This window comes from Clavelina lepadiformis, chromosome 6 (assembly GCF_947623445.1).
Source record: "Clavelina lepadiformis chromosome 6, kaClaLepa1.1, whole genome shotgun sequence".
Lineage (NCBI taxonomy): Eukaryota > Metazoa > Chordata > Ascidiacea > Aplousobranchia > Clavelinidae > Clavelina > Clavelina lepadiformis.
The window spans coordinates 4,204,114-4,228,732 of record NC_135245.1 but is presented as its reverse complement, the minus strand read 5'-3'; the positions used below and the strand labels follow the sequence as shown (position 1 = coordinate 4,228,732).

The 24,619-nt window shown below is 37.1% G+C and overlaps 3 protein-coding genes across 3 annotated transcripts; all 3 read right to left on the bottom strand.

The window, feature by feature from the left end:
- Window positions 1–2,547: 2,547 nt before the first annotated feature.
- On the bottom strand, window positions 2,548–6,447 carry LOC143462180 (lactadherin-like). Its single transcript, XM_076960234.1, has 7 exons — window positions 6,372–6,447; window positions 4,474–4,668; window positions 4,269–4,382; window positions 4,039–4,158; window positions 3,681–3,824; window positions 3,261–3,430; window positions 2,548–2,962 (listed from the first exon to the last, which is right to left on the bottom strand). Exons 1-7 carry the CDS (start codon window positions 6,445–6,447, stop codon window positions 2,819–2,821), a joined length of 963 nt encoding a protein of 320 aa, XP_076816349.1. The 3' UTR covers window positions 2,548–2,818.
- A 2,576-nt stretch (window positions 6,448–9,023) lies between these two features.
- On the bottom strand, window positions 9,024–12,443 carry LOC143462912 (EGF-like repeat and discoidin I-like domain-containing protein 3). The gene is made up of 9 exons (XM_076961228.1): window positions 12,142–12,443; window positions 11,775–11,840; window positions 11,301–11,411; window positions 10,961–11,155; window positions 10,756–10,869; window positions 10,526–10,645; window positions 10,168–10,311; window positions 9,748–9,917; window positions 9,024–9,449 (listed from the first exon to the last, which is right to left on the bottom strand). The coding sequence occupies exons 1-9, from the start codon at window positions 12,407–12,409 to the stop codon at window positions 9,306–9,308; spliced, it is 1,332 nt and encodes a 443-aa protein (XP_076817343.1). The 5' UTR covers window positions 12,410–12,443; the 3' UTR covers window positions 9,024–9,305.
- An 8,106-nt stretch (window positions 12,444–20,549) lies between these two features.
- LOC143462906 (EGF-like repeat and discoidin I-like domain-containing protein 3) lies at window positions 20,550–23,889 on the bottom strand. Its single transcript, XM_076961220.1, has 9 exons — window positions 23,578–23,889; window positions 23,205–23,270; window positions 22,726–22,836; window positions 22,386–22,580; window positions 22,184–22,297; window positions 21,944–22,063; window positions 21,588–21,728; window positions 21,170–21,339; window positions 20,550–20,871 (listed from the first exon to the last, which is right to left on the bottom strand). The coding sequence occupies exons 1-9, from the start codon at window positions 23,843–23,845 to the stop codon at window positions 20,710–20,712; spliced, it is 1,347 nt and encodes a 448-aa protein (XP_076817335.1). The 5' UTR covers window positions 23,846–23,889; the 3' UTR covers window positions 20,550–20,709.
- Window positions 23,890–24,619: the final 730 nt, after the last annotated feature.

Sequence of the window (24,619 nt, the reverse complement as noted above, 5' to 3'; positions counted from 1 at the left end):
CCCGATCTCTGTAATAAGTAACGTGACTTACAAAATGCCCGGCAATTATGTGCCTTAATTGAGAATCTTATTCCAAAGTACAGCAGTTATATCGGTTACGGATGTGTTTATGCAGTGAACAGTTTAACCTACTGTACTGTACTGTACTCTGCAAAATAATCCTGAACACTGGCACATAAGATACAAGGTGAGTTCAACTTTAACGAGGAGCTGTCTGGCAAGCAAACACAAGCGGTTTTAGCAGTTAAAAAAACACCAAAGTGCCTTTTCAGTTTAGAAAAACAATCTTGGCTGCACTGAATTTATTCACCATGTTATAGATACAAGGCGCCAATCCAACGCGACAGACGCAGGGCGGACGGGATTTCAGCAGAAAATACATGTGTAAGATATTATCAAAGACATGCATAAAGAAGACCTAATAAGCACCTTGAAGTCGCTTTGGTCCAGTCCAATGGTGTTGGTGAAGAAGAAAGCAGGTGTGACGCGAATTTGTATCGACTACCATCAGGTAAATAAAAAAGTCAAGAAAAATAGTTTCCTGAACTGTAGCATTAACGATAGTGTCGACGAGTTTGTGGGTTGTAAATATTTCTCTGCTTGAAGTCAAGAGTATTGGCGGATACCAATGAATAAGACCCATCGCGCAAGGTTACGGCCTTCACAAGCCATGTCGGTCGTTTCGAATACAATTTATTGCTTACGGCAGAGCTTCTCAAACTGTGGGTCGCGAAAATTGAATTGTTTTTTGTCAATTTTTTATTCGCTTTACTGTTTCCATTACGAGATTATTTTATTACTGCAGGCTACAGTCACTGTACTTCGGTGGATTGTGTGCTCTTGTATGATTTTGCTAGAGACAAAATACCACATGAGATTTGTAATTGGGCGTTTATTGTCTTAATATCTTTAACATGTAGGCTACCCCTTAAGGCAGGGGTTCCCAACCTTTTTATGTTCTCGTACCACTTAGCCACCACGGATTGTCAACACGTACCACTATTTTCAAAACAACTAATTTGATCCAGTATTCGCACAGCAGCATTGTATTAATAACAATGACAGCAGGGAGCAAGATCGACAAAAGTAGCTTACTGAGTGCAGAGAATTTAGTACGGAAAGAAATAAAAGGGTTGTTCGCATATTTTAGCAACTCAAAATTAAATTGTTATACTACTATGCTGTATATCGCATGCAACGGAGAGCTGCTCGCGTACCACCTGAAAAGCTCCCGCGTACCACTAGTGGTACGCGTACCACCGGTTGGGAACCCCTGCCTTAAGGGGTCGCATAGAAATTCGTTTCTATAATGAGGTCGCAGAACCAAAAGGTTTGAGAAGTCTTGGCCTAAGGGGGTGAATAACTCTACTACCATTTTTCAGCGCCTTATGCGAATAATGGCGTGGAGGGGAACGGCGTCTTAACTAATTTCGATGACATAATTGTGTATGGTTGTACGTTTGAAGAACACCTGGATAGGCTGAATTAATTCTGGAACGGTTTAAAGTTACGCGCTTCACTCTTAAGCCTACGAAATGTGCGTTGTTTTACTTCAAGGTTCACATTTTTTGATCACGTGGTGTCCCAATAGGGCATAAAATGCGATCCAGACAAGGCTCGCGTTGTAACGGAGTGGCCATATCCGCTGTCCGTCATACACGTTAGACGTTATGTTGGATTGACTTCTTACTATAGAAAAAATTCAGTAAAGACTTTATGCACTAATTGCAGCATCTCTACATAAACTTACTGATACAGGAAAAACGTGTTTCTGGACCGGCGAGTGCTAGAACGTGTTTTAATAAGCTCACCTGTTTCAAGCTACTCCGATTTTAATAAAGCTTTTATTTTCGACACCGACGCTTCAGTGTCGCCGTTGGTTGAATCTTATCTCAGGAAGTTGATGGCGGCGCACAAATGTTTACTTATGAGTTATGACAATCGATCATTAAAGGCGAACGGAACTATTCTACGACCAGAAATGAATTGTTGGCGATTGTTTATGCTTCAAAGCTTTTCCGCTGCTATTTGCTTGGTAACAAACTTTTTAATAATGCTTAAACGGTCACGTGATTTAAAACATCATGCCAAGACCAAAACAACACTAATTTACGGAAAGAGGAAACCGAGTAAGGCGATACTAATTTACGGAAAGTGAGAAATTACGAAATATTTTTTCTATGTTTGTAGTAATTTAATTCGCAAAGATACGAGGTATTATTTAGCTTAACTTGTTAAACATAGAAATGATTTGTTGCAATATGTTTGCAACTTTCTAAAACCTTCAGAAAAAAAATTATTTTCCCAACCAAACCTAAAGCCACCGCTGCAGTGAGGTCAATGCGCACACACAGGAGGAAATTTGATATAATTAATTTATCAAGCTTAATTTTTCTAACATTCTGCAGACAAGGTTTCTCAAGACATGTTAATTTTAAGAGTGCTGCGTTTTCCCAATTTTATGTCCTTTAAAGATTTGTCAATTTTTTATTCTTTAGCAGCATGGACCAATCCCTGATAACTTTGTCACAAATTCTGAAGTTACAAAACAACTCAACTCCTTTAATATTGCCCTGGACATATGCAGCTATATACTCACAACCACTTAAATCGAACGTTTGCACTGCATGCTCACATAGCACAATATCAAGAGCTAGCATGTTTAGTATGTGCATGTTAATTGTTCCGTACAGTAGTAACTTTCCTTGTGAATAATACAAATTATGAGATTGCAAACAATTTTACACGGTACATAGAGGAAAGATTCAATAGCAGATGACAAATATTCATTGAAAAGTTTTGCAGAAATTCTTAACTGTTAACAGGTATAGTATTCTACACGAAGGGCTGCGTATCTAGGGTCTCTCCATGTTTGTACAAGGAGTCGGAAATATCTCGCGGTCACTGGAGCCGGAAAATTGTTTCTAACGACGCTATTGTAGTCCCGGTTGCCTTGAAAAATCTGCAAGAGAATGCTGACTAATAATTTCAAAAATTTAACTGGATAAAATATATAAGCACAAAAGTTTGCAATACATCAACCTGGAATGCTTATATAGTACTTAAAACGCTAATAGTTAAAATTGCTACCATAGTTTCAATGAACGATCCAGAGACGCTGGATTGCTTCTGTTCCATTCGCGTAACATTTCATGAACACTAACAGTTAACTTAGTTATGCATAGGTGCTTACTTAATTTAGTTTTTGTTGCGGTCAACTCTCTGAAACAATCATTTAGCAACCACAAGAATGAACTTACCAAATCTTGTCCTTGATTGTTTTGTATAATCTGCAAATCGTTCTCGGTGAAGCCATGCGCTATTTTGTAACTTGTCGTCAAATATGAACCAGTTGAATAACCTTGTGTTGCAACAGCGACAACAGTGGTAGATGTTTTTAAATCTACTTGAAGCCATTCATCGCGCCGAGCTAACAAACAAGTAAGATAACTATAAAAAAAATGTGGGCAAATCATTCTCCTTCTACATACGTCGATCTAAAGTAAAAGATTTTTAATAAAAACGTATAAAATGCATAAATGTCAAAGCAAAATTTTCGAACAATATATAATATATTTCTGTGTTCGGAAAAAAAATTATTCAAAATTATTACAACAACATTTGGTAACTGCGGCAGTTTGTCAAGTCACAATGAAAACTTTATCTAGTTGCTCATTTACGTCGACGTTGTGACAGCCAACCTCCAGTTTGTCTCAATCGGGCTTTATGCGGTGAGTTAGCGCTATTAAGTGACAGTGAGGCGGTAATATCGTTATTTCCTACCCTGCCGTCCTCCATACCAACAGCTCGTACACAATTACTTGCTGAAATTACAAAAATGAGTTAAACATGAGTTAAATAAAGGTATAACCTAAATGGTTTTAAAAATCAATATAAATATAATAGTTCTTACTAAATAATTTTGAAAAAGCATATTCGACTAGCGCATAATAAAAAATCTTAAGTTTGCATTTTTTTGAAACGAAAATCACCGAACCCATATCTCGGTTTTTATTTATTTGAAGGAAATTTACAAACCGATAATTGTCTCGCAGTTTTTCCCATCATATCCAGTGAGACATCGGCAGGTGTAGTTCACATCTTCTTTCCACACGCAAACTCCTCTTTGACCGCAGGGAGATAGATCACACGGATTATCTACAAACAGTTTCTATTATGAGTTGAATTCTGAGCTCACTATTACGTCATAATCACAATTTTTTTGAAGTTATTGCAATAATCGTCGAGTTTGATTTAGGAAAGTTCACTTTGAACTGAACAATCGCTTCCTTCGTATCCTTCATCACATTCACAATATGTTCGACCGATTTGAGTTATGCAAGTTCCTCTTCCAGAGCATGAGTCGGGATTACAATCATCAACTGAAAATTTTAACAAGTTTAATAAAAACAGATGTAAAATTTAGACTTGTTGTTTGTAAAAAAAAAATTTAAAGTCAGTTAAAAGACCTACCCACGCACACTGGAGTATCTTTTGTCCATTGTTTATTTTGCTGACAAGTTGCAACTAGAAAATTATTCACTTCATACGCCACCACGTGTCTATTGTTGCATCTGTATGTAATGTTTTCCTTATAAGGAACCAGCTGACCACTTTCTCGAGAGATCGTTCCGTTGTTGGGCGCCGACGGCACCACGCACTGGATTCCTGAGCAAAATAATGCGATTTTTTATAATCCGAACTATACAAATAAATTGTAAACAACTTTTATCACCAATGCGTCGTCACCAAAAGTATCACAAAAGTCGATTCAAATAAACTTGTTTATATTATCTGGTCAACACGGTTTTTGCGGCAGACTGTGTTTGAGTCTTTTTTATCTAATTTTGGGGCGCTGAATCCGCATCTGGCATTATTTTTTTTCTATCACATCACGTTTTTGAGATAATATATATGTTCATTATAAATAATACCGCAAATCAGAAACTACCTTGAAATGTAGAGGTTGTTTTAATCAGAACTGCTGGAACGTTTAATCAAGCAAAACACGAACACAAAGCCTCGAAATCATTTAAAAAACATCACTAGAAACTAGCCGTTGAAGAATCAATGTAATGATACAGAAATGCACAATCTTTTAGAGCTCGAAAATTTTCGTTTTAATGGTTTTCGTTTATGGGTAGTGGTGTAATTTTCTCTCTTCAAGTTCCAGCAGTAATTTGCAATCATGTGGCAGTCCCATCGGCCTTGGTAGCGCTCTTTCATATAACTCTAATGTCTTAGTGAAAGCGCTCACCTTATTCTTCACTGAAGTCCCCAAGGTTTTCAGAAAAGTAATATAAATGATTTTTCAGAAAATGTAGCTTTATGCTCATATTGCATTTCATCTCTTGCATGCTGGATAACATTTCTTTTAAGAGGTCTCGATAGTTCTCTGCCCTTCTGTTGCCAAAAAAGTTACTAACAACTAAAGAAAAAGCATTCCAAGCCCTTGCTTTAACTGTGTTCATTGATACTGTAAAGTTTGGATCTCTGAGCAGCTTCCTTATTTGTGGGCCACTAAAAACCCCAGCCTTTTTCTTTCTTTTCTTCACTGAGACTTGGGAAGGCAGCAGATATGCTTAAAGCAATCTCCATTGTGATCAAGAGCCTTAGCAAGACTCCGTGGTTGCGTGCGGTTAGAATTCTCTAACCTCTTGTTAGCCGAAAGCTCTTACGTTATTACAGATAGCAGTTTATCAGAAACGGTCCTTTATTGTAGGAACTGTACAGATTCCGAATATTACACACAATCACAAACTTAGTAATCACCGTTTAAAACAGGTCTAAAGAATTGCAATTAACACGACTAACGTAATACATTCGTACGACTTTGTATCTCTCCGTCTGAGCGGTTACTCGCGTAGAAGTTTGAGTTTATAAAGCGGAGCGATGTGAGCGGAAATATCCGACATAAAATACACGAACATATCAGAACGTGCGAACGATAAAAATAAAGCGTTGGTAAATGGGGATTACATTCAGTTAAAACTAGGGCGTTTTGAAATCACCTGGTAACGTACTAAACGGCGTTTTCACATGAAGTTATTTAGAGCAAGTTTCCAAATATTAAACGACAATTGCAGTATTATCAATAAACAAGACTTCAATCAATAACTGGCAAACACTTTCCCAAGAATGATATAATGGTATTAAATATGCCACCCAGGCCACTACAAAGTAATATGTGCCTTGGTAGATACTGGTGCCAGCGTGTCTCTCATCAAGAAATTGTTTTGGGATGATTTTAACTCCGTTGTAAAAGTACCCATGTCAGCATGACCAGAAGAAACGCATTTTGTCCGAGCTGACAGCAGCGACTTCGTCATTGAAGGTAAAGGTAAAGTCTCGTTCACACTTGGGTCTTTTACCTGTAATGTTGATCATTTTGTTTGTTCCAATATAGTGCTTGATCTTACAATCAGGCTTGATCTTCTTCGGTTCCATCATTGAGCTTTGTGCTATACTTTTATGAGCATGTCTATAGGCGAAGCTGAAGTTCCTCTGCTAAAACGGCCGCTCGTCACGAAATGCAACGAGATCTTTGTGACAGCGATCGTAGTCGTTCCGCCTTCTTCCGAGATCAGCGTGTCGACTAAACTCAACAACGACGTCCATAGAGAATATGTTTATCCTTTTCGGCTTATTTAGAGCTAAGTATGGAATTTTATAGCTAGTTGTAGTGTGACTGCTTTGGATGCACGTGTTCCAGTGTTGCTGGCAAACTTTAGTGATGGCAGCGTTACAATACCCAAAGGTACGCGAGGTGCCACCGTTTTCCCGATCTCTGTAATAAGTAACATGGCTTACAAAGTGCCCGGCAATTATGTGCCTTGATTGAGAATCTTATTCGAAAGTACTGCAGTTATATCGGTTACGGATGTGTTTATGCAGTGAACAGTTTAACCTACTGTAATCGCGAAGGCTCTGCAAAATAATCCTGATCACTGGCACGTAAGATACAAGGTGACGTTAACTTCAACGATGGACTGTCTGGCAAGGAAACACAAGCGGTTTTAGCAGCTTAAAAAAAAACACCAAACTGCGTTTTCACTTTGGAAAAACAATCCTGGCTGCACTAAACTTATTCACCATGTTATAGATACAGGGCGCCAATCCAACGCGACAGACGCAGGGCGGACGGGATTTCAGCAGAAAATACATGTGGAAGATATTATCAAAGACATGCATAAAGAAGACCTAATAAGCACCTTGAAGTCGCTTTGGTCCAGTCCAATTGTGTTGGTGAAGTAGGAAGCAGGTGTGACGCGATTTTGTGTCGACTACCGCCAGGTAAATAAAATAGCCAAGAAAAATAGTTTCCTGGACTGTAGCATTAACGATAGTCTCGACGAGTTTGTGGGTTGTAAATACTTTTCTGCTTGAAGTCAAGAGTATTGGCGGACACCATGAATAAGACCCATCGCGCAAGGTTACGACCTTCACAAGCCATGTCGGTCGTTTTGAATTCAATTTATTGCTTACGGCAGAGCTTCTCAAACTGTGGGTCGCGACCGCGTTTGGGGTCACACAATGTAATTTTGGGGTCGTGAAACAAATTTAATTTTTATAAATTGAATTGTTTTTTGCTAATTTTTTATTCGCTTTACTGTTTCCATTACGAGATTCTTTTATTGCTGCAGGCTACAGTCACTGTACTTCGGTGGATTGTGTGCTCTTGTATGATTTTGCCAGAGACAAAATACCACCTGAGATTTGTAATTGGGCGTTTATTGTTTTAATATCTTTAACATGTAGGCTACCCCTTCAAGGGGTCGCAAGGAAATGTCCAAAAGGTTTGAGAAGTCTTGGCCTAAGGGGTCGAATAACTCTACTACCAGTTTTCAGCGCCTTATGCGAATAATGGCGTGGAGGGGAACGGCGTTTTAACCAATTTCGATGACATAATTGTGCTTGGTTGTACGTTTGAAGAACACCTGGATAGGCTGAATTAATTCTGGAACGGTTTAAAGTTGCGCGCTTCACTCTTAAGCCCCTATAATAATGTACGTTGTTTAACACCGGAGAAATTTACGTTGTTTTACATCAAGGTTCACATTTTTTGACCACGTGGTGTTCCAATAGGGCATAAAATGCGTTCCGGACAAGGCTCGCGTTGTAACGGAGTGGCCATATCCGCTGTCCGTCATACACGTTAGACGTTATGTTGGATTGACTTCTTACTATGGAAAAAATTCATTCAAGACTTTATGCACTGATTGCAGCAGCTCTACATAAACTTACTGATATCGGAAAAACGTTTTTCTGGATCGGCGAGTGCTAGAACGTGTTTTAATAAGCTCACCTGTTTCAAGCTACTCCGATTTTAATAAAGCTTTTATTTTCGACACCGACGCTTCAGTGTCGCCGTTGGTTGAGTCTTATCTCAGGAAGTTGATGGCGGCGAACAAATGTTTGTTTATGACAATCGATCGTTAAAGGCGAACGGAACTATTTTACGACCAGAAATGAATTGTTGGCGATTGTTTATGCTTTAAAGCTTTTCCGCTGTTATTTGCTTGGTAACAAACTTTTTAATAATGCTTAAACGGTCACGTGATTTAAAACATTATGCCAAGACCAAAACAACACTAATTTACGGAAAAAGGAAACCGAGTAAGGCGATACTAATTTACGGAAAGTGAGAAATTACGAAATATTTTTTCTATGTTTGTAGTAATTGAATTCGCAAAGATACGAGGTATTATTTAGCTTAACTTGTTAAACATAGAAATATTTTTTTGCAATATGTTTGCAACTTTCTAAAACCTTCAGAAAAAAAATTATTTTCCCAACCAAACCTAAAGCCACCGCTGCAGTGAGGTCAATGCGCACACCCAGGAGGAAATTTGATATAATTAATTTATCAAGCTTAATTTCTCTAACATTCTGCAGACAAGGTTTCTCAAGACATGTTAATTTTAAGAGTGCTGCGTTTTCCCAATTTTATGTCCTTTAAAGATTTATCAATTTTTTATTCTTTAGCCGCATGGACCAATCCCTGATAACTTTGTCACAAATTCTGAAGTTACAAAACAACTCAACTCCTTTAATATTGCCCTGGACATATGCAGCTATATACTCACAACCACTTAAATCGAACGTTTGCACTGCATGCTCACATAGCACAATATCAAGAGCTAGCATGTTTAGTATGTGCATGTTAATTGTTCCGTACAGTAGTAACTTTCCTTGTGAATAATACAAATTATGAGATTGCAAACAATTTTACACGGTACATAGAGGAAAGATTCAATAGCAGATGACAAATATTCATTGAAAAGTTTTGCAGAAATTCTTAACTGTTAACAGGTATAGTATTCTACACGAAGGGCTGCGTATCTAGGGTCTCTCCATGTTTGTACAAGGAGTCGGAAATATCTCGCGGTCACTGGAGCCGGAAAATTGTTTCTAACGACGCTATTGTAGTCCCGGTTGCCTTGAAAAATCTGCAAGAGAATGCTGACTAATAATTTCAAAAATTTAACTGGATAAAATATATAAGCACAAAAGTTTGCAATACATCAACCTGGAATGCTTATATAGTACTTAAAACGCTAATAGTTAAAATTGCTACCATAGTTTCAATGAACGATCCAGAGACGCTGGATTGCTTCTGTTCCATTCGCGTAACATTTCATGAACACTAACAGTTAACTTAGTTATGCATAGGTGCTTACGTCATTTAGTTTTTGTTGCGGTCAACTCTCTGAAACAATCATTTAGCAACCACAAGAATGAACTTACCAAATCTTGTCCTTGATTGTTTTGTATAATCTGCAAATCGTTCTCGGTGAAGCCATGCGCTATTTTGTAACTTGTCGTCAAATATGAACCAGTTGAATAACCTTGTGTTGCAACAGCGACAACAGTGGTAGATGTTTTTAAATCTACTTGAAGCCATTCATCGCGCCGAGCTAACAAACAAGTAAGATAACTATAAAAAAAATGTGGGCAAATCATTCTCCTTCTACATACGTCGATCTAAAGTAAAAGAGTTTTAATAAAAACGTATAAAATGCATAAATGTCAAAGCAAAATTTTCGAACAATATATAATATATTTCTGTGTTCAGAAAAAAAATTATTCAAAATTATTACAACAACATTTGGTAACTGCGGCAGTTTGTCAAGTCACAATGAAAACTTTATCTAGTTGCTCATTTACGTCGACGTTGTGACAGCCAACCTCCAGTTTGTCTCAATCGGGCTTTATGCGGTGAGTTAGCGCTATTAAGTGACCGTGAGGCGGTAATATCGTTATTTCCTACCCTGCCGTCCTCCATACCAACAGCTCGTACACAATTACTTGCTGAAATTACAAAAATGAGTTAAACATGAGTTAAATAAAGGTATAACCTAAATGGTTTTAAAAATCAATATAAATATAATAGTTCTTACTAAATAATTTTGAAAAAGCATATTCGACTAGCGCATAATAAAAAATCTTAAGTTTGCATTTTTTTGAAACGAAAATCACCGAACCCATATCTCGGTTTTTATTTATTTGAAGGAAATTTACAAACCGATAATTGTCTCGCAGTTTTTTCCTTGATATCCAGCGAGACATCGGCAGGTGTAGTTCACATCTTCTTTCCACACGCAAACTCCTCTTTGATCGCAGGGAGATAGATGACACGGATTATCTACAAACAGTTTCTATTATGAGTTGAATTCTGAGCTCACTATTACGTCATAATCACAATTTTTTTGAATTTATTGCAATAATCGTTGAGTTTGATTTAGGAAAGTTCACTTTGAACTGAACAATCGCTTCCTTCGTATCCTTCATCACATTCACAATATGTTCGACCGATTTGAGTTATGCAAGTTCCTCTTCCAGAGCATGAGTCGGGATTACAATCATCAACTGAAAATTTTAACAAGTTTAATAAAAACAGATGTAAAATTTAGACTTGTTGTTTGTAAAAAAAAAATTTAAAGTCAGTTAAAAGACCTACCCACACACACTGGAGTATCTTTTGTCCATTGTTTAGTTTCCTGACAAGTTGCAACTAGAAAGTTATTCACTTCATACGCCACCACGTGTCTATTGTTGCATCTGTATGTAATGTTTTCCTTATAAGGAACCAGCTGACCACTTTCTCGAGAGATCGTTCCGTTGTTGGGCGCCGACGGCACCACGCACTGGATTCCTGCGCAAAATAATGCGATTTTTTATAAACCGAGCTATACAAATAATTTGTAAACAATTTTTATCATCAATGAGTCGTCACGAAAAGTATCACTAAAGTCAATTCAAATAAACTTGTTTATGTTTTTATTGCGAAAACTATTTACTTATGGAGCAGTCATGTCCCTCATATCCATCAGTGCAGTTGCATATATACGAGTTTCCATCGTTGATACAAGTTCCTCCATTTTTACATGGCATGTGGTCGCATTGATCGACTAAATATATTTCCATTATGTATTTTAACTTGGCAATAAAAACGATAAAAAGGCACAAATGATATCATGGCAGGAAATAAACCATAATACAGTGAGGAATATAGGTGATGCTCTTTTAAATTGTTTCAAATTTCAAAGAGTATGTGAACACTTAATCAGCTCTTTAAGCGTTAAAACAAAATGGCGACGTTTAACGAATAAATTGGAAAGACTAAAGTGTGGTTATAGGATACGAATAAATTCCAACCCTTAAAAAATACTCTTGTCTCTTAGCTATAATAATACGTCTAAAAGAAATGTAAAAGAAACTTACGACAGTAATAAAATATTTTTATAAAATATTATATTTAAAGTACGACCAACCTTTTAGAGCGTAATGATGCAATGCAATCAAACTTTCGAGCTTTGCGGTTATATTTCCCAGGAAAACTAAGAAGATAAAACACAAGTCCTTTTATATAGTTTTTTAATTTTTGAAAATGGTTTGAAAAGATTTAAACATGCATGATCTTATATAGTTTGAACGAGTCAAAATCCGAAGACTACAAACATTTGCATTTCCCATAACAAGAAATGACGATTTTCCATTCGATTAACATATAGACACTAATTTATCACAAACAAGGTTATTTCTTGGGCTGTCATCAATATAACCGTGCAGTTGAAGTTATTCGGTTTAAATACTTCAGTTATTGTTTAATAAATATGAAATTCAATTTTTCGAACTTACCATGTATTTGAGCAATTTCGCTCGGATCACAAGCACAAGTTCCGGGTAGTCCTCTGGGTCCTTGAGCTCCCTGGGGTCCAACTGGCCCAATTCCTCCAGCTTTTCCAGGTAATCCTCTTTGAATTCTTAACGTTTCCACATCTGGTAACGTGTCCTGCTGGTTCGGTGATAATCGTATTGGCACACACGCTTCTCTATCCAAGGTCATCACTCCTTTCCACGAGGAACACGTCATCAGCAATATCCACAAAATACGTGGAGAAATCATTTTAAATTTTGCGAGAAACTCTTAATGCTTCAAATCTGAGACTAAAATCTTATAGTCAGTCGGTTTAATTTCTCAACTTATTTGCTGATAACATTTTCTACGTACAATAGTTATGAAGCTGCTGTATTTAGAGGTCTCCTTCAGTGATGAATACATTCTTTTGCATATTTTGTGCAACTAAAGGTAAAATCCTTGTCATAATTTAAAAACCTCATACTCTAACCTTGCAGCACCTCCATCAATCTTCGCTTTAAACCTGCATTGCTGAAGTATGCTACGTTGTCTTTATGTGCTTCAAAGCGCTCACAAATACAATTTACACCACAAGCATGCAAGAACTGAAAATTGTGGAAATCCTTTTTCTCACAACGCACAAAACCTTTTTCTTTTTTCTTTTTCATTTTTTCTTTTCATTTTTTCTTTTCGTTTTCTTTCCTATCCAGCACTCATTCCGTGAGCCGCAAAGCTTACAAATAGAAATCACAGATAAACTATAGTAAAATCTTATCACAATAGGGTTTTTAGCCCACGTGGTGTAGTCAGTTCAAATGTTTTGTCAAGTACCGCTTTAAGGTTCATGCAATATTGCAGAACATGCAGAACATTATTGTAAAAACTGATCAAATTTTTCAAGTGTAAATTTACCAAATTTTAACACGAATAAGTCATTTTAAATTCAAAATGTTTTATCAAAACGTTGTCTCTGGTATTTAACTATTTTTGTTAAGTTTTTCCAAAACATTGCTAAAAACAATTTACTCGAAAACACAAGGTGGTTGACAATGACGCCAGTAGTTGAAAGAAATACGTCACGAAGGAAGTTGTATGTTGGAAATATTTGTTTCTGGCCTGACCATCAACAACATCGTTGAAATCTGAAATCGTGGAACCAAATCTTTTCACGTGGAAATTTTAAGTACTTGGTGTTAAAGTTATACTGCAAACTATGCAAAGTCTGAAACCTTGAGACCCTCTGTCACCATATAAGCCAAACAGGAATGCTGACGAAAGTCATTACACGTTAATGAAATACTGAGTTACACGCAGTATGCAGTGGATTATGTTTTAATCGTTTTTGCATGTTTTGTGTTTGCGTCACGTATAGCGTATATTCTGTAGCAGCGATGTAATGACGATTTATTTATACACTATTACATTCTTATTTTACAAATACACACTGTATTTATGAACTAAACATTGGAGAAAATTCTATTTTGCAAAGATTTGTGTCATGATGATTGATTTTTAAAGTTCGAATTTCACTGTTGAAAGTAGTTTCACCTACACAAATGAACAAACACAAACTGTGTGTTTTGGTAATAATTTTTGTCGGAAATTAAAAAATTGTGAAATGTCAATAACATCAAAATTTAATAAATATATGGGAAATCAGTCACAAAACAGCTTACTAGCATATCGACAGTTCTGAAAACTTTTCATAATTGGTGCACTTCTTATGACAAAAACTGGAGACAAAATAAATTTCAACAAAACAATAAAGTTCAAATTACATAGAAAGGTGGAAGCTATTTGCCCGACGTTGCTATTTTAAATGTGGTCAACAAGTTTGTTTTGAATTAAAAGTTGTTTTTGCCATAAAGTTTCCCAGAAAGCTTACTGCCAAGTACAAACCATAAACGCATTTATAAACTTAAATTGAGGTAACATTGGCGCCATGTAGTAGCAGAAATGCTTAATAAAGGAAATTATTTCTTGAATATTGACAATTTAAATAAGGGCAAGCACATTTGCGTAACTCAAAATCTTGGAATTCAAGTATTTCGTTACAATGCTGATGAACTACCTTAACCCAGCTGCAAAATAAAAACCTGCAAAGTTTCACATTTGACATTGCAGCAGTGGTTGTTTGTTTGGATGGTCCTTGGTCTAGAGTCTAGACCGTACCTTAACTAGAGTTTTAACTAATGCTGCATAAACCAATCTGTACCGTATTTAACTTGTTATTTCACGCTCGAAACAAAATGCTGTGCGCCTGTCAGTAACATGAGTAAAATAAATTAACCGGTCAACATGGTCAGTGACCTTGACACGCAAACAAACCAATGAGAAAACACGTCAATAAAATTCCAATTTTAGATGTGTATGTGGTAGTGTGGACGCAACTTCTGCCACAACGTAAACTGTACGTCACTGCATACACCTACGCTGATTTAAATTTCTGAGTCAATTTTTAAAGCCCACATTTTGCAAATTGTCGATCGTTGGCTTTCCTTGAAGGCATGACTACGGCGAAGTGCTCTCATCGTTACAGTAGGCTACTTTGCTCCCACCATTAGTTTCTACAAAGTAATTATTATTATCATTGTAAAGATTTTATTGGGTCACATTTAGCGTATGTGTACTGCATTATGTACATCGTAAATGACACAACCATTAGTAAATATAATTTTCACAAAGTGTTCAAATAATAACTGTAATCATCATTACTTGGACATTAGCTTTACTTTACCTGCCCTTCGCTGCTAGCTCACACTGGAAATATTTGCACTGACCATAGACATCATAATTCATTTGTGTGATGTCAATGCTAACGTGCAGTAACAAGGCTTGTTTGTTGGTTCTGGATTTTCAGTAGGTTAGTATGTTTGTAAACGTCCGATTTATCGATTGCAAAGTACAAAAAATATTTTGTCTTGTTAAATATGTTTTAATCATCAAAATTAATGAATTCTATTTTTAATTGAACTAATCAAAATTTGTTCAACCATTATGGTCAAACATTATTTAGTGTACGTGCAGCACGCCCACTTTTTCCATCTTCTCTCGAGATAGTGGGTTAAGAGAAAGGGTGTTGGATAATTTTTGGCCCTTGGCGTAGAGATTCGGTAGTTAAGCGAAAATCGAGGAAAGTTATAATTTGTCCAGTGTCGATTTGTAAAAATTTGGCATCTTTAGACCTCACCATTAGAAAGTGGTTTGTGACTAACCAACTGACTTAACAACTCACAGATGTATGATTAACGCATGAAAAAGATGTGTTTAGCGATCCATAGGTCGATTGCAGCCCATCAGTTTGCTTTTCAAGCGGTCGTCATGCTCAAACGGTTGCTCACTTCTGCCACAGACGATTTTAACAGTGTGTCACAAGTTAATTACGGAGAAAGTCTTAATAACTTGCCGTAAAAGCAACATATTTCATTGCAACAGCAAAACTAAAGCGATTGCCTGGTACAGTTGTGGCAAAATATTGTATTTGTTTTTATTTTCTGTGTTTTCTTTCTCTCAAATTTTGGTTGTTTCTGGTATTTTTACGTTTTTTTCGTACACAGATTTCTTTTATGCACGTTATCGTTATTTTGTGGATTTTTATTTAATTTGCCGCTTAACGCTTCGATACAATTGTCCACATGACTGCTATAGGCGTCTTTTCCTGATTGGTGGCCTGCCGGCATTGTTGCGTAATTGGGTTTTCCTTTGATGCAGACCATTGTTCGAGAAGGCATTCCAGACGTACGGGCAAAGAGTGAGAACCTTCGTCAATCATCGCTTTTCCTGTACAAGTATGTTAGTGACTCTTACATTGTTTAATGGACGAGTTGTACATTATAATCCAATTTCAAGCCGCTTTTAATTTGCTCGCTTGGTTTGTAGTTGAACGTGTAAGCTGTAAGAAAGTATCTGGCAGACAAATTCTGTAACACATTGGCGAGCGATCCAGGATTAATCACCATTTCAGGGATTACCAGCTTTGCTGATGTGAAATGGTCTCTGACTTATTCATGACATCGCCTTGCTTCAATCCAGGTGATGATCTGGTCAAGTTTTGTAAGTTTTTAAATCTTATTGGGTTATTGTTCATGCTTCCGAAGATGTTAAAAGGCATTTGTTCTGGAATGCCATCAATCACGATTTGAAGTTGAAGATTCGAAGCGAGGATAAATATATCTACGAGATTTCGTTTTAAACCTTAGTCGAAAGGGCCACCAAAGCCAGCAACAGCGCAAAATTTGCCACAAGCTGCGTTTGGAATTGGTCCAGCTTGTTGAACAACTAGAAGAAGATTCGCCGGAATATTTTATGCGGTGAAAGCGCTCGGTAATAGATGTTACCCTTAAGACGACGACATCCGCCTGAGGAACGAAGTACTTGTGTCTGAACAAGTGTTAGAGAGACCGGCGATTGGCCTCCAGCATACCAGCAACGCTCGGGTATGAACGTGATTTTATGGCCACGGCCTACACAGTTTTCAGCACAAACTCCAATGTTTCAGTGGGGCTGGAGTCGACTCAAACTTGTTCAGCCCTGCCCTCATCCCAGGACGTTTCTGCCGTTTCAAGTAAAGTAAAGTCTGGAGCGAGAGATGAAAGCGTATAAAGAACGCCACTGTGAAACAGCTTCAGAACTAAAAGGTGAGATAAACCAACGAACAGATCGATGCAACTAATGCTTAAGGATTTTTCGAATAAAGGTGATGGTCGGTGCCTAGCTACCAACACCGTCCGGCGCCGTCATAAATGTTTTGGATGCGGTTCGGTAAAGCATCTTGTTAAGGGGCGTCCGCGATGTTATAACAACAATCTTGATTCGTCTGTTTACAGCAGTCACGATGTCTGACGGGAACCCAAACCGGTGGAAGGTTCGACAGAAATTTCTTCGATAACTGAAAATGTAATTATTGCAGGACAGAACGCGAGTACAGATTTGCACCGTTTTGTGACGGTAATTTTTCGAGATAAAGCAATATGTGCCTTGGTAGATACTGGTGCCAGCGTTTTCCTCATCAAGAAATCGCTTTGGGATGGTTTGAACTCTGTTGTAAAAGCACCTATGTCAGCATCAGCGGTAGAAACGCATTTTGTCCGAGCCGGCGGCAGCGACTTCGTCATTGTGGGTCAAGGTAAAGTCTCGTTCACACTTGGGTGTTTAACCTTTGATGTTGCTCATTTTGTTTGTTCCAATTAAGTGCATGATTTTATAATCGGCCTTGATTTCCTTAAGTTTCATCATTGAGCTTTGTGCTATACTTTTATGAGCATGTCTATAAGCGAAGCTGAAGTTCCTCTGCTAAAACGGCCGCTTGTCTTGAAACGCAACGAGATCTTTGTGACAGCGATCGTAGTCGTTCCGCTTTCTTCCGAGATCAGCTTGTCGGCTAAACTCAACAACGACGTCCATAGAGAATATGTTTATCCTTTTCAGCTTATTTAGAGCGGAATACTGAATTTAGAGTTAAGTATGGAATTTTTACAGCTAGTTGTATTGTGACTGCGTTTGATGCACGTGTTCCGGTGTTGCTGGCAAACTTTAGCGACGACAGCGTTATAATACCCAATGGTACGCAAGTTACCACCGTTTTCCCGATCTCTGTAATAATTAACGTGACTTACAAACTGCCCGGCAATTATGTGCCTTAATTGAGAATCTTATTCGAAAGTACAGCAGTTATATTGGTTACGGATGTGTTTATGCAGTGAACAGTTTAACCTACTGTACTCGCGAAGGCCCTGCAAAATAATCCTGTAAACTGGCACATAAGATACAAGGTGAGTTCAACTTTAACGATGGGCTGTCTGGCAAGCAAACACAAGCGGTTTTAACAGTTAAAAAAAAAAACACCAAAGTGCCTTTTCAGTTAGGAAAAACAATCTTGGCTGCACTGAACTTATTCACCATGTTATAGATACAGGATACAGGGCGCCAATCCAACGATACAGACGCAGGGCGGACGTGATTTCAGCAGAAAATACATGTAGAAGATATTATCAAAGACATGCACAAAGAAGACCTAATAAGCACCTTGAAGTCGCTTTGGTCCAGTCCAATTGTGTTGGTGAAGAAGAAAGCAAGTGTGACGCGATTTTGTGTCGACTGCATTAACGATAGCATTAACGATAGTCTCGACGAGTTGGCGGGTGGTAAATATTTTTCTGCTTGAAGTCAAGAGTATTGGCGGACGCCATGAATAAGACCGGTCGCGCAAGGTTACCGCCTTCACAAGCCATATGTCGGTCGTTTCGAATACAATTTATTGCTTACGGCAGAGCTTCTCAAACTGTGGGTCGCGACCCCGTTTAGGGTCATAAAATGTAATTTTGGTGTCAGGAAACGCATTCAATTTCTAAAAATTGAATTGTGTTTTGTTAATTTTTTATTAGCTTTACTGTTTCCATTACGAGATTCTTTTATTACTGCAGGTTACAGTCACTGTACTTCGTTGGATTGTGTGCACTTGTATGATTTTGCTAGAGACAAAATACCACATGAGATTTGTAATTGGGCGTTTATTGTTTTAATATCTTTAACATGTAAGTTACTCCTCAAGGGGTCGCATAGAAATTCGTTTCTATAATGAGGTTGCAGAACCAAAAGGTTTGAGAAGTCTTGGCCTATGGGGGTGAATAACTCTACTACCATTTTTCAGCGCCTTATGCGAATAATGGCGTGGAGGGGAACGGCGTCTTAACCAATCTCGATGACGTAATTGTGTATGGTTGTACGTTTGAAGGGGCTGTAGGTCCATCTGAAGCCCTATCTAAAACAATGCAAAGTACAATTTTTCAATTTGAATTTGCTTCTAAACAAGCCCGGTCACCTTGCTGAGTTTTTGTATCCGCCGAGATGTAGGTCAAAAGGACTTAATGCGGTATTTTGAGAAAATTCTCGTATCTGAAATTCTCGCACCAAATGCTTCAACTTTTTAACAACTTTTTCCCTTACATTTCTCAAAAAAATCAGCCAAAAAGCCTTAACTTTGAACCAACACAAAACGTTAACTTTAGCCTGAACCTACACTGCGCACACGCCATAACAACAGCAAACCTCCACAGATTAAGGTCACATGCGCACTGGACCGGAACCATTGATACTTTTTCTATAGTGACGTCTTGCATGCGACCTTCGTAACAATCGCCGGGTTGCCGTTTTAAAACTACTGAAAATCGTACTACAGCCCCTGAAGCACATCTGGATAGGCTGAATTAATTCTGGAGCGGTTTAAAGTTGCGCGCTTCACTCTTAAGCCTACGAAATGTACGTTGTTTTACATCAAGGTTCACATTTTTTGATCACGTGGTGTCCCAATAGGTCAAAAAATGCGATCCAGACAAGGCTCGCGTTGTAATGGAGTGGCCAATTCCGCTGTCCGTCATACACGTTAGACGTTTTGTTGGATTGACTTCTTACTATAGAAAATTCATTAAAAACTTTATGCACTGATTGCAGTATCTCTACATAAACTTACTGATATAGGAAAAACGTTTTTCTGGATCGGCGAGTGTCAGAACGTGTTTTAATAAGCTCACCTGTTTCAAGCTACTCCGATTTTAATAAGCCTTTTATTTTGGACACCGATGCTTCAGATGTCGCCGTTGGTTGAGCCTTATTTCAGGAAGTTGATGACAGCGAACAAATGGTTGCTTATGACAATCGATCGTTAAAATCGAACGGAACTATTCTACGACCAGAAATGAATTGTTGGCGATTGTTTATGCTTTAAAGCTTTTCCGTTGCTATTTGCTTGGTAACAAACTTTTTAATAATGCTTAAACAGTCACGTGATTTAAAGAATTATGCCAAGACCAAAACAACACTAATTTACGGAAGGAGGAAACCGAGTAAGGCGATACTAATTTACGGAATGTGAGAAATTACGAAATATTTTTTCTATGTTTGTAGTAATTGAATTCGCAAATATACGAGGTATTATTTAGCTTAACTGGTTAAACATGGAAATATTTTGTCGCAATATGTTTGCAACGTTCTAAAATCTTCAGAAAAAAATTTTGTCTTTCCAACCAAACCTAAAGCCACCGCTGCAGTAAGGTCTATGCGCACACGCAGGAGGAAATTTGATATAAATAATTTCTTGAGCTTAATTTTTCTAACATTCTGCCGGGTACCATTTACGGCAATACAAAACGGAGGTGCAAACAAGGTTTCTCAAGACATGTTAATTTTTAGATTGCTGCGTTTAACCAATTTTATGTCATTTAAGTATTTGTCAATTTGTTTACGCTTTAGCCGCGTGGACTAATCCCTGATAACTTTGTCACAAATTCTGAAGTTACAAAACAACTCAACTCCCTTAATATTGTCCTGGACATATGCAGCTATATACTCACAACCACTTCAATCGAACGTTTGCAATGCATGCTCACATAGCACAATATTAAGAGTTAGCATGTTTATTATTTGTATGTTAATTGTTCCGTGCACTAAAAATTTTGCTGGTGAATAATATGAATTATAAGATTGTAAACAAATTTACACGGTATATAGAGGAAAGGTTCAATAGCAGATGACAAATATACATTGAAAAGTTTTGCAGAAATTCTTAACCGTTAACAGGTATAGTATTCTACACGAAGGGCTGCGGGATAGCCACTAGAAGATACAGAAGGGCTATACCATGTTTGTACAAGAAGTCGGAAATATCTCGCGGTCACTGGAGCCGGAAAATTGTTTCTAACGACGCTATTGTAGTCCCGGTTGCCTTTAAAAACCTGCAGGTAAATGCTGTCTAATAATTTCAAAAATTTAACTGGATAAAATATATAAGCTCAAAAGTTTGCAATACATCAACCTAGAATGCTTATATAATACTAAAAACACTAATGGTTAAAATTGCTACCAAAGTTTCAATACACGATTTCGAAACCCTGGATTGCTTCTGTTCCATTCGCGTAACACTTCATGAACACTAACAGTTAACTTACTTATGCATGGGTGCTTACGTAATTTAGTTTTTGTTGCGATCAACTCTCTGAAACAATCATTCAGCAACCACAAGAATGAACTTACCAAATCTTGTCCTTGATTGTTTTGTATAATCTGCAAATCGTTCTCGGTGAAGCCATGCGCTATTTTGTAACTTGTCGTCCAATGTGAACCATATGAAAAACCTTGAGTTGCAACAGCGACGACAGTGGTAGATGTTTTTAAATCCACTTGAAGCCATTCATCGCGCTGAGCTAACAAACAAGTAAGAAAACTATTAAAAAATGTGGACAAATCATTCTCCTCGTATATATGTCGAGTAAAAGTAAAAGATTTTTAATACAAACGTATAAATCGCATAAATGTCAAAGCAAAATTTTTGAAAGATATTAAATATATTTCTGTGTTCGGAAAAAAAATATTCAAAATTATTAAAACAACATTTGATAACTGCGGCAGTTTGTCAAGTCACAATGAAAACTTCATCTAGTTGCTCAGTTACGTGGATATGGTGACATCCAACCTCCAGATTGTCTCAATCGGGCTTTATACGGTGGGTAACCGCTATATGACCGTGAGGCGGTAATATCGTTATTTCCTACCCTGCCGTCCTCCATACCAACAGCGTGTACACAATCACTTGCTGAAATGACGAAAATGAATTAAACATGAGCTAAATAAAGCTATAATCTAAATGGTTTTAAAAATCAATATAAATATAAAAGTTATTGCAAAATAATTCTGAAAAAACATATCCGATTAGCGCGTTATAAAAAATCTTAAGTTTTATATTTATGAAAACGAAAACCACCGAACCCATATCTCGGCTTTTTAGTTATGTGAAGGAAATTTACAAACCGATAATTGTCTCGCAGTTTTTTCCATGATATCCAGCGAGACATCGGCAGGTGTAGTTCACATCTTCTTTCCACACGCAAACTCCTCTTTGACCGCAGGGAAATAGATCACACGGATTATCTACAAACAGTTTCTATTACGAGTGCTTGGAGTTGAATGCTGAGCGCAATATTACGTCATAATCACAATTCTCTTTGAGTTTATTGCAATTATTGTTGAGTTTGATTTAAGAAAGTTCACTTTGAACTGAACAATCGCTTCCTTCGTATCCTTCGTCACATTCACAAATTGTTCGGCCGATTTGATTGATGCAAGTTCCTCTTCCAGAGCATGAGTCGGGATTACAATCATCAACTGAAAATTTTAACAAGTTTGATAAAAACAGATGCAAAAGTTAGACTTGTTGTTTGTAAAAATATTTAAAGTCAGTTAAAAGACCTACCCACGCACACTGGAGTATCTTTTGTCCATTGTTTAGTTTTCTGACAAGTTGCAACTAGAAAATTTTTTATTTCATACGCCACCACATGTCTATCGTTGCATCTGTATGTAATGTTTTCCTTATAAGGAACCAGCTGACCAATTTCTTGAGAGATCGTTCCATTATTGGGCGCCGACGGCACCACGCACTGGATTCCTGCGCAAAATAATGCAATTTTTTATAAACCGAACTATACCAATAAATTGTAAACAATTTTTGCCATCAATGCGTCGTCACCAAAAGTATCACAAAAATCGATTCAAATAAACTTGTTTATATTTTTATTGTGAAAACTATTTACGTATGGAGCAGTCGTGTCCCTCATATTCATCAGTGCAGTTGCATATGTACGAGTTTCCATCGTTGATACAAGTTCCTCCATTTTTACATGGCATGTGGTCGCATTGATCGACTAAATATATTTCCATTATATATTTTAACTTGGCAATAAAAACGATAAAAAGCCACAAATGATATCGTGGCAGAAAATTAAACCATAATACAGTGAGGAATATAGGTGATACTCTTTCAAATTGTTTTAAATTTCAAAGAGTATGTTAACACTTAATCAGCTCTTTAAGCGTTAAAACAAAATGGCGACGTTTAATAAATAAATTGGAGAGACTAAAGTGTGGTTATAGAGTACGAATAAATTCCAACCCTTAAAAACTGCACTTGTCACTTAGCTATAATAATATGTCTAAAAGAAATGTAACAGAAACTTACGACAGCAAAACTATATTTTTATAAAAAACTTATTATATTTAAAGTACGACCAACCTTTTAGAGCGTAATGATGCAATGCAATCAAACTTTCGAGCTTTGCGGTTATATTTCCCAGGAAAACTAAGGAGATAAAACACAAGTCATTTTATACAGTTTTTTGATTTTTGAAAGTGGTTTGAAAAGATTTTAAACATGATCTTATATAGTTTGAACGAGTCAAAATCCGAAGGCTAAACATTTGCATTTCCCATAACAAGAAATGACGATTTTCCATTCGATTAATATAGAGACACTGATTGGCTTTGAATTTATCACAAACAAGGTTATTTCTCAAGTTGCCATCAATATAACCATGCAGTTGAAGTTATTCGGTTTAAATACTTCAGTTATTGTTTAATAAATATGAAATTCAATTTTTCGAAATTACCATGTATTTGAGCAATTTCGCTCGGATCACAAGCACAAGTGCCGGCAAATCCCCTGGGTCCTTGAGCTCCCTGGGGTCCAACTGGCCCAATTCCTCCAGCTTTGCCAGGTAATCCTCTTTGAATCATTAACGTTTCCATATCTGGTAACGATCCCTGCCGGCTCGGTGATAATCGTATTGGCATACACGCTTCTCTATCCAAGCTCATCACTCCTTTCCACGAGGAACACGTCATCAGCAATATCCACAAAATACGTGGAGAAATCATTTTAAATTTTGCGACAAAATCTCGATGCTTAAAATCTGAGAATAAACACTTAAAAACAGTTGGTTTAGTTTCTCAACTTATTTGCTAAAACATTTTCTATACGTACAATAAATATGGAGCTACTGTATTTACAGTTCTCCTTCGGTGATGAATACATTCTTTTGTATATTTTGTGCAACTAAAATTAGAACCCTTTTCAAAATTTAAAAACCTCATATTTTAACCTTGCCGCACTTCCATAAATCTACGCATTAAACCTGCATTGCAGAAACTTGCTTCTTTGACTTTATAAATTTCAAGGCGCTCACAAATACAATTCATACCACAAGCATGCAAGAACTGAAAATTGTGGAAATCCTTTTTCTCACAACGCACAAAACCTTTTTCTTTTTTCTTTTTTCTTTTTCTTTTTCTTTCATTTCCAGCACTCATTCTGTCAGCCACAAAGCTTAGAAAAAGAAATCACAGATAAACTATAGTAAAATCTTATCATAATAAGGCTTTTAGCCCACGTGGTGTAGTCAGTTAAAATGTTTTGTTAAGTGCCGCTTTAAGGTTGATGCAATTTTGCAGAACATTGCAGTAAAATTGAGCAAATCTTTCAAGTTTAACTTTTCCAAATTTTAACACAACTAAGTTAATTTAAATCCAAAATGTTTAATCAAAGTTCTGTCTTTGATATTTAACTATATCGGTTAAGATTTTCCAAAACATTGCTGAAAACAATCTACTCGAAAACACTGGGTGGTTGACAACGACGCAAGTATAGTTGAA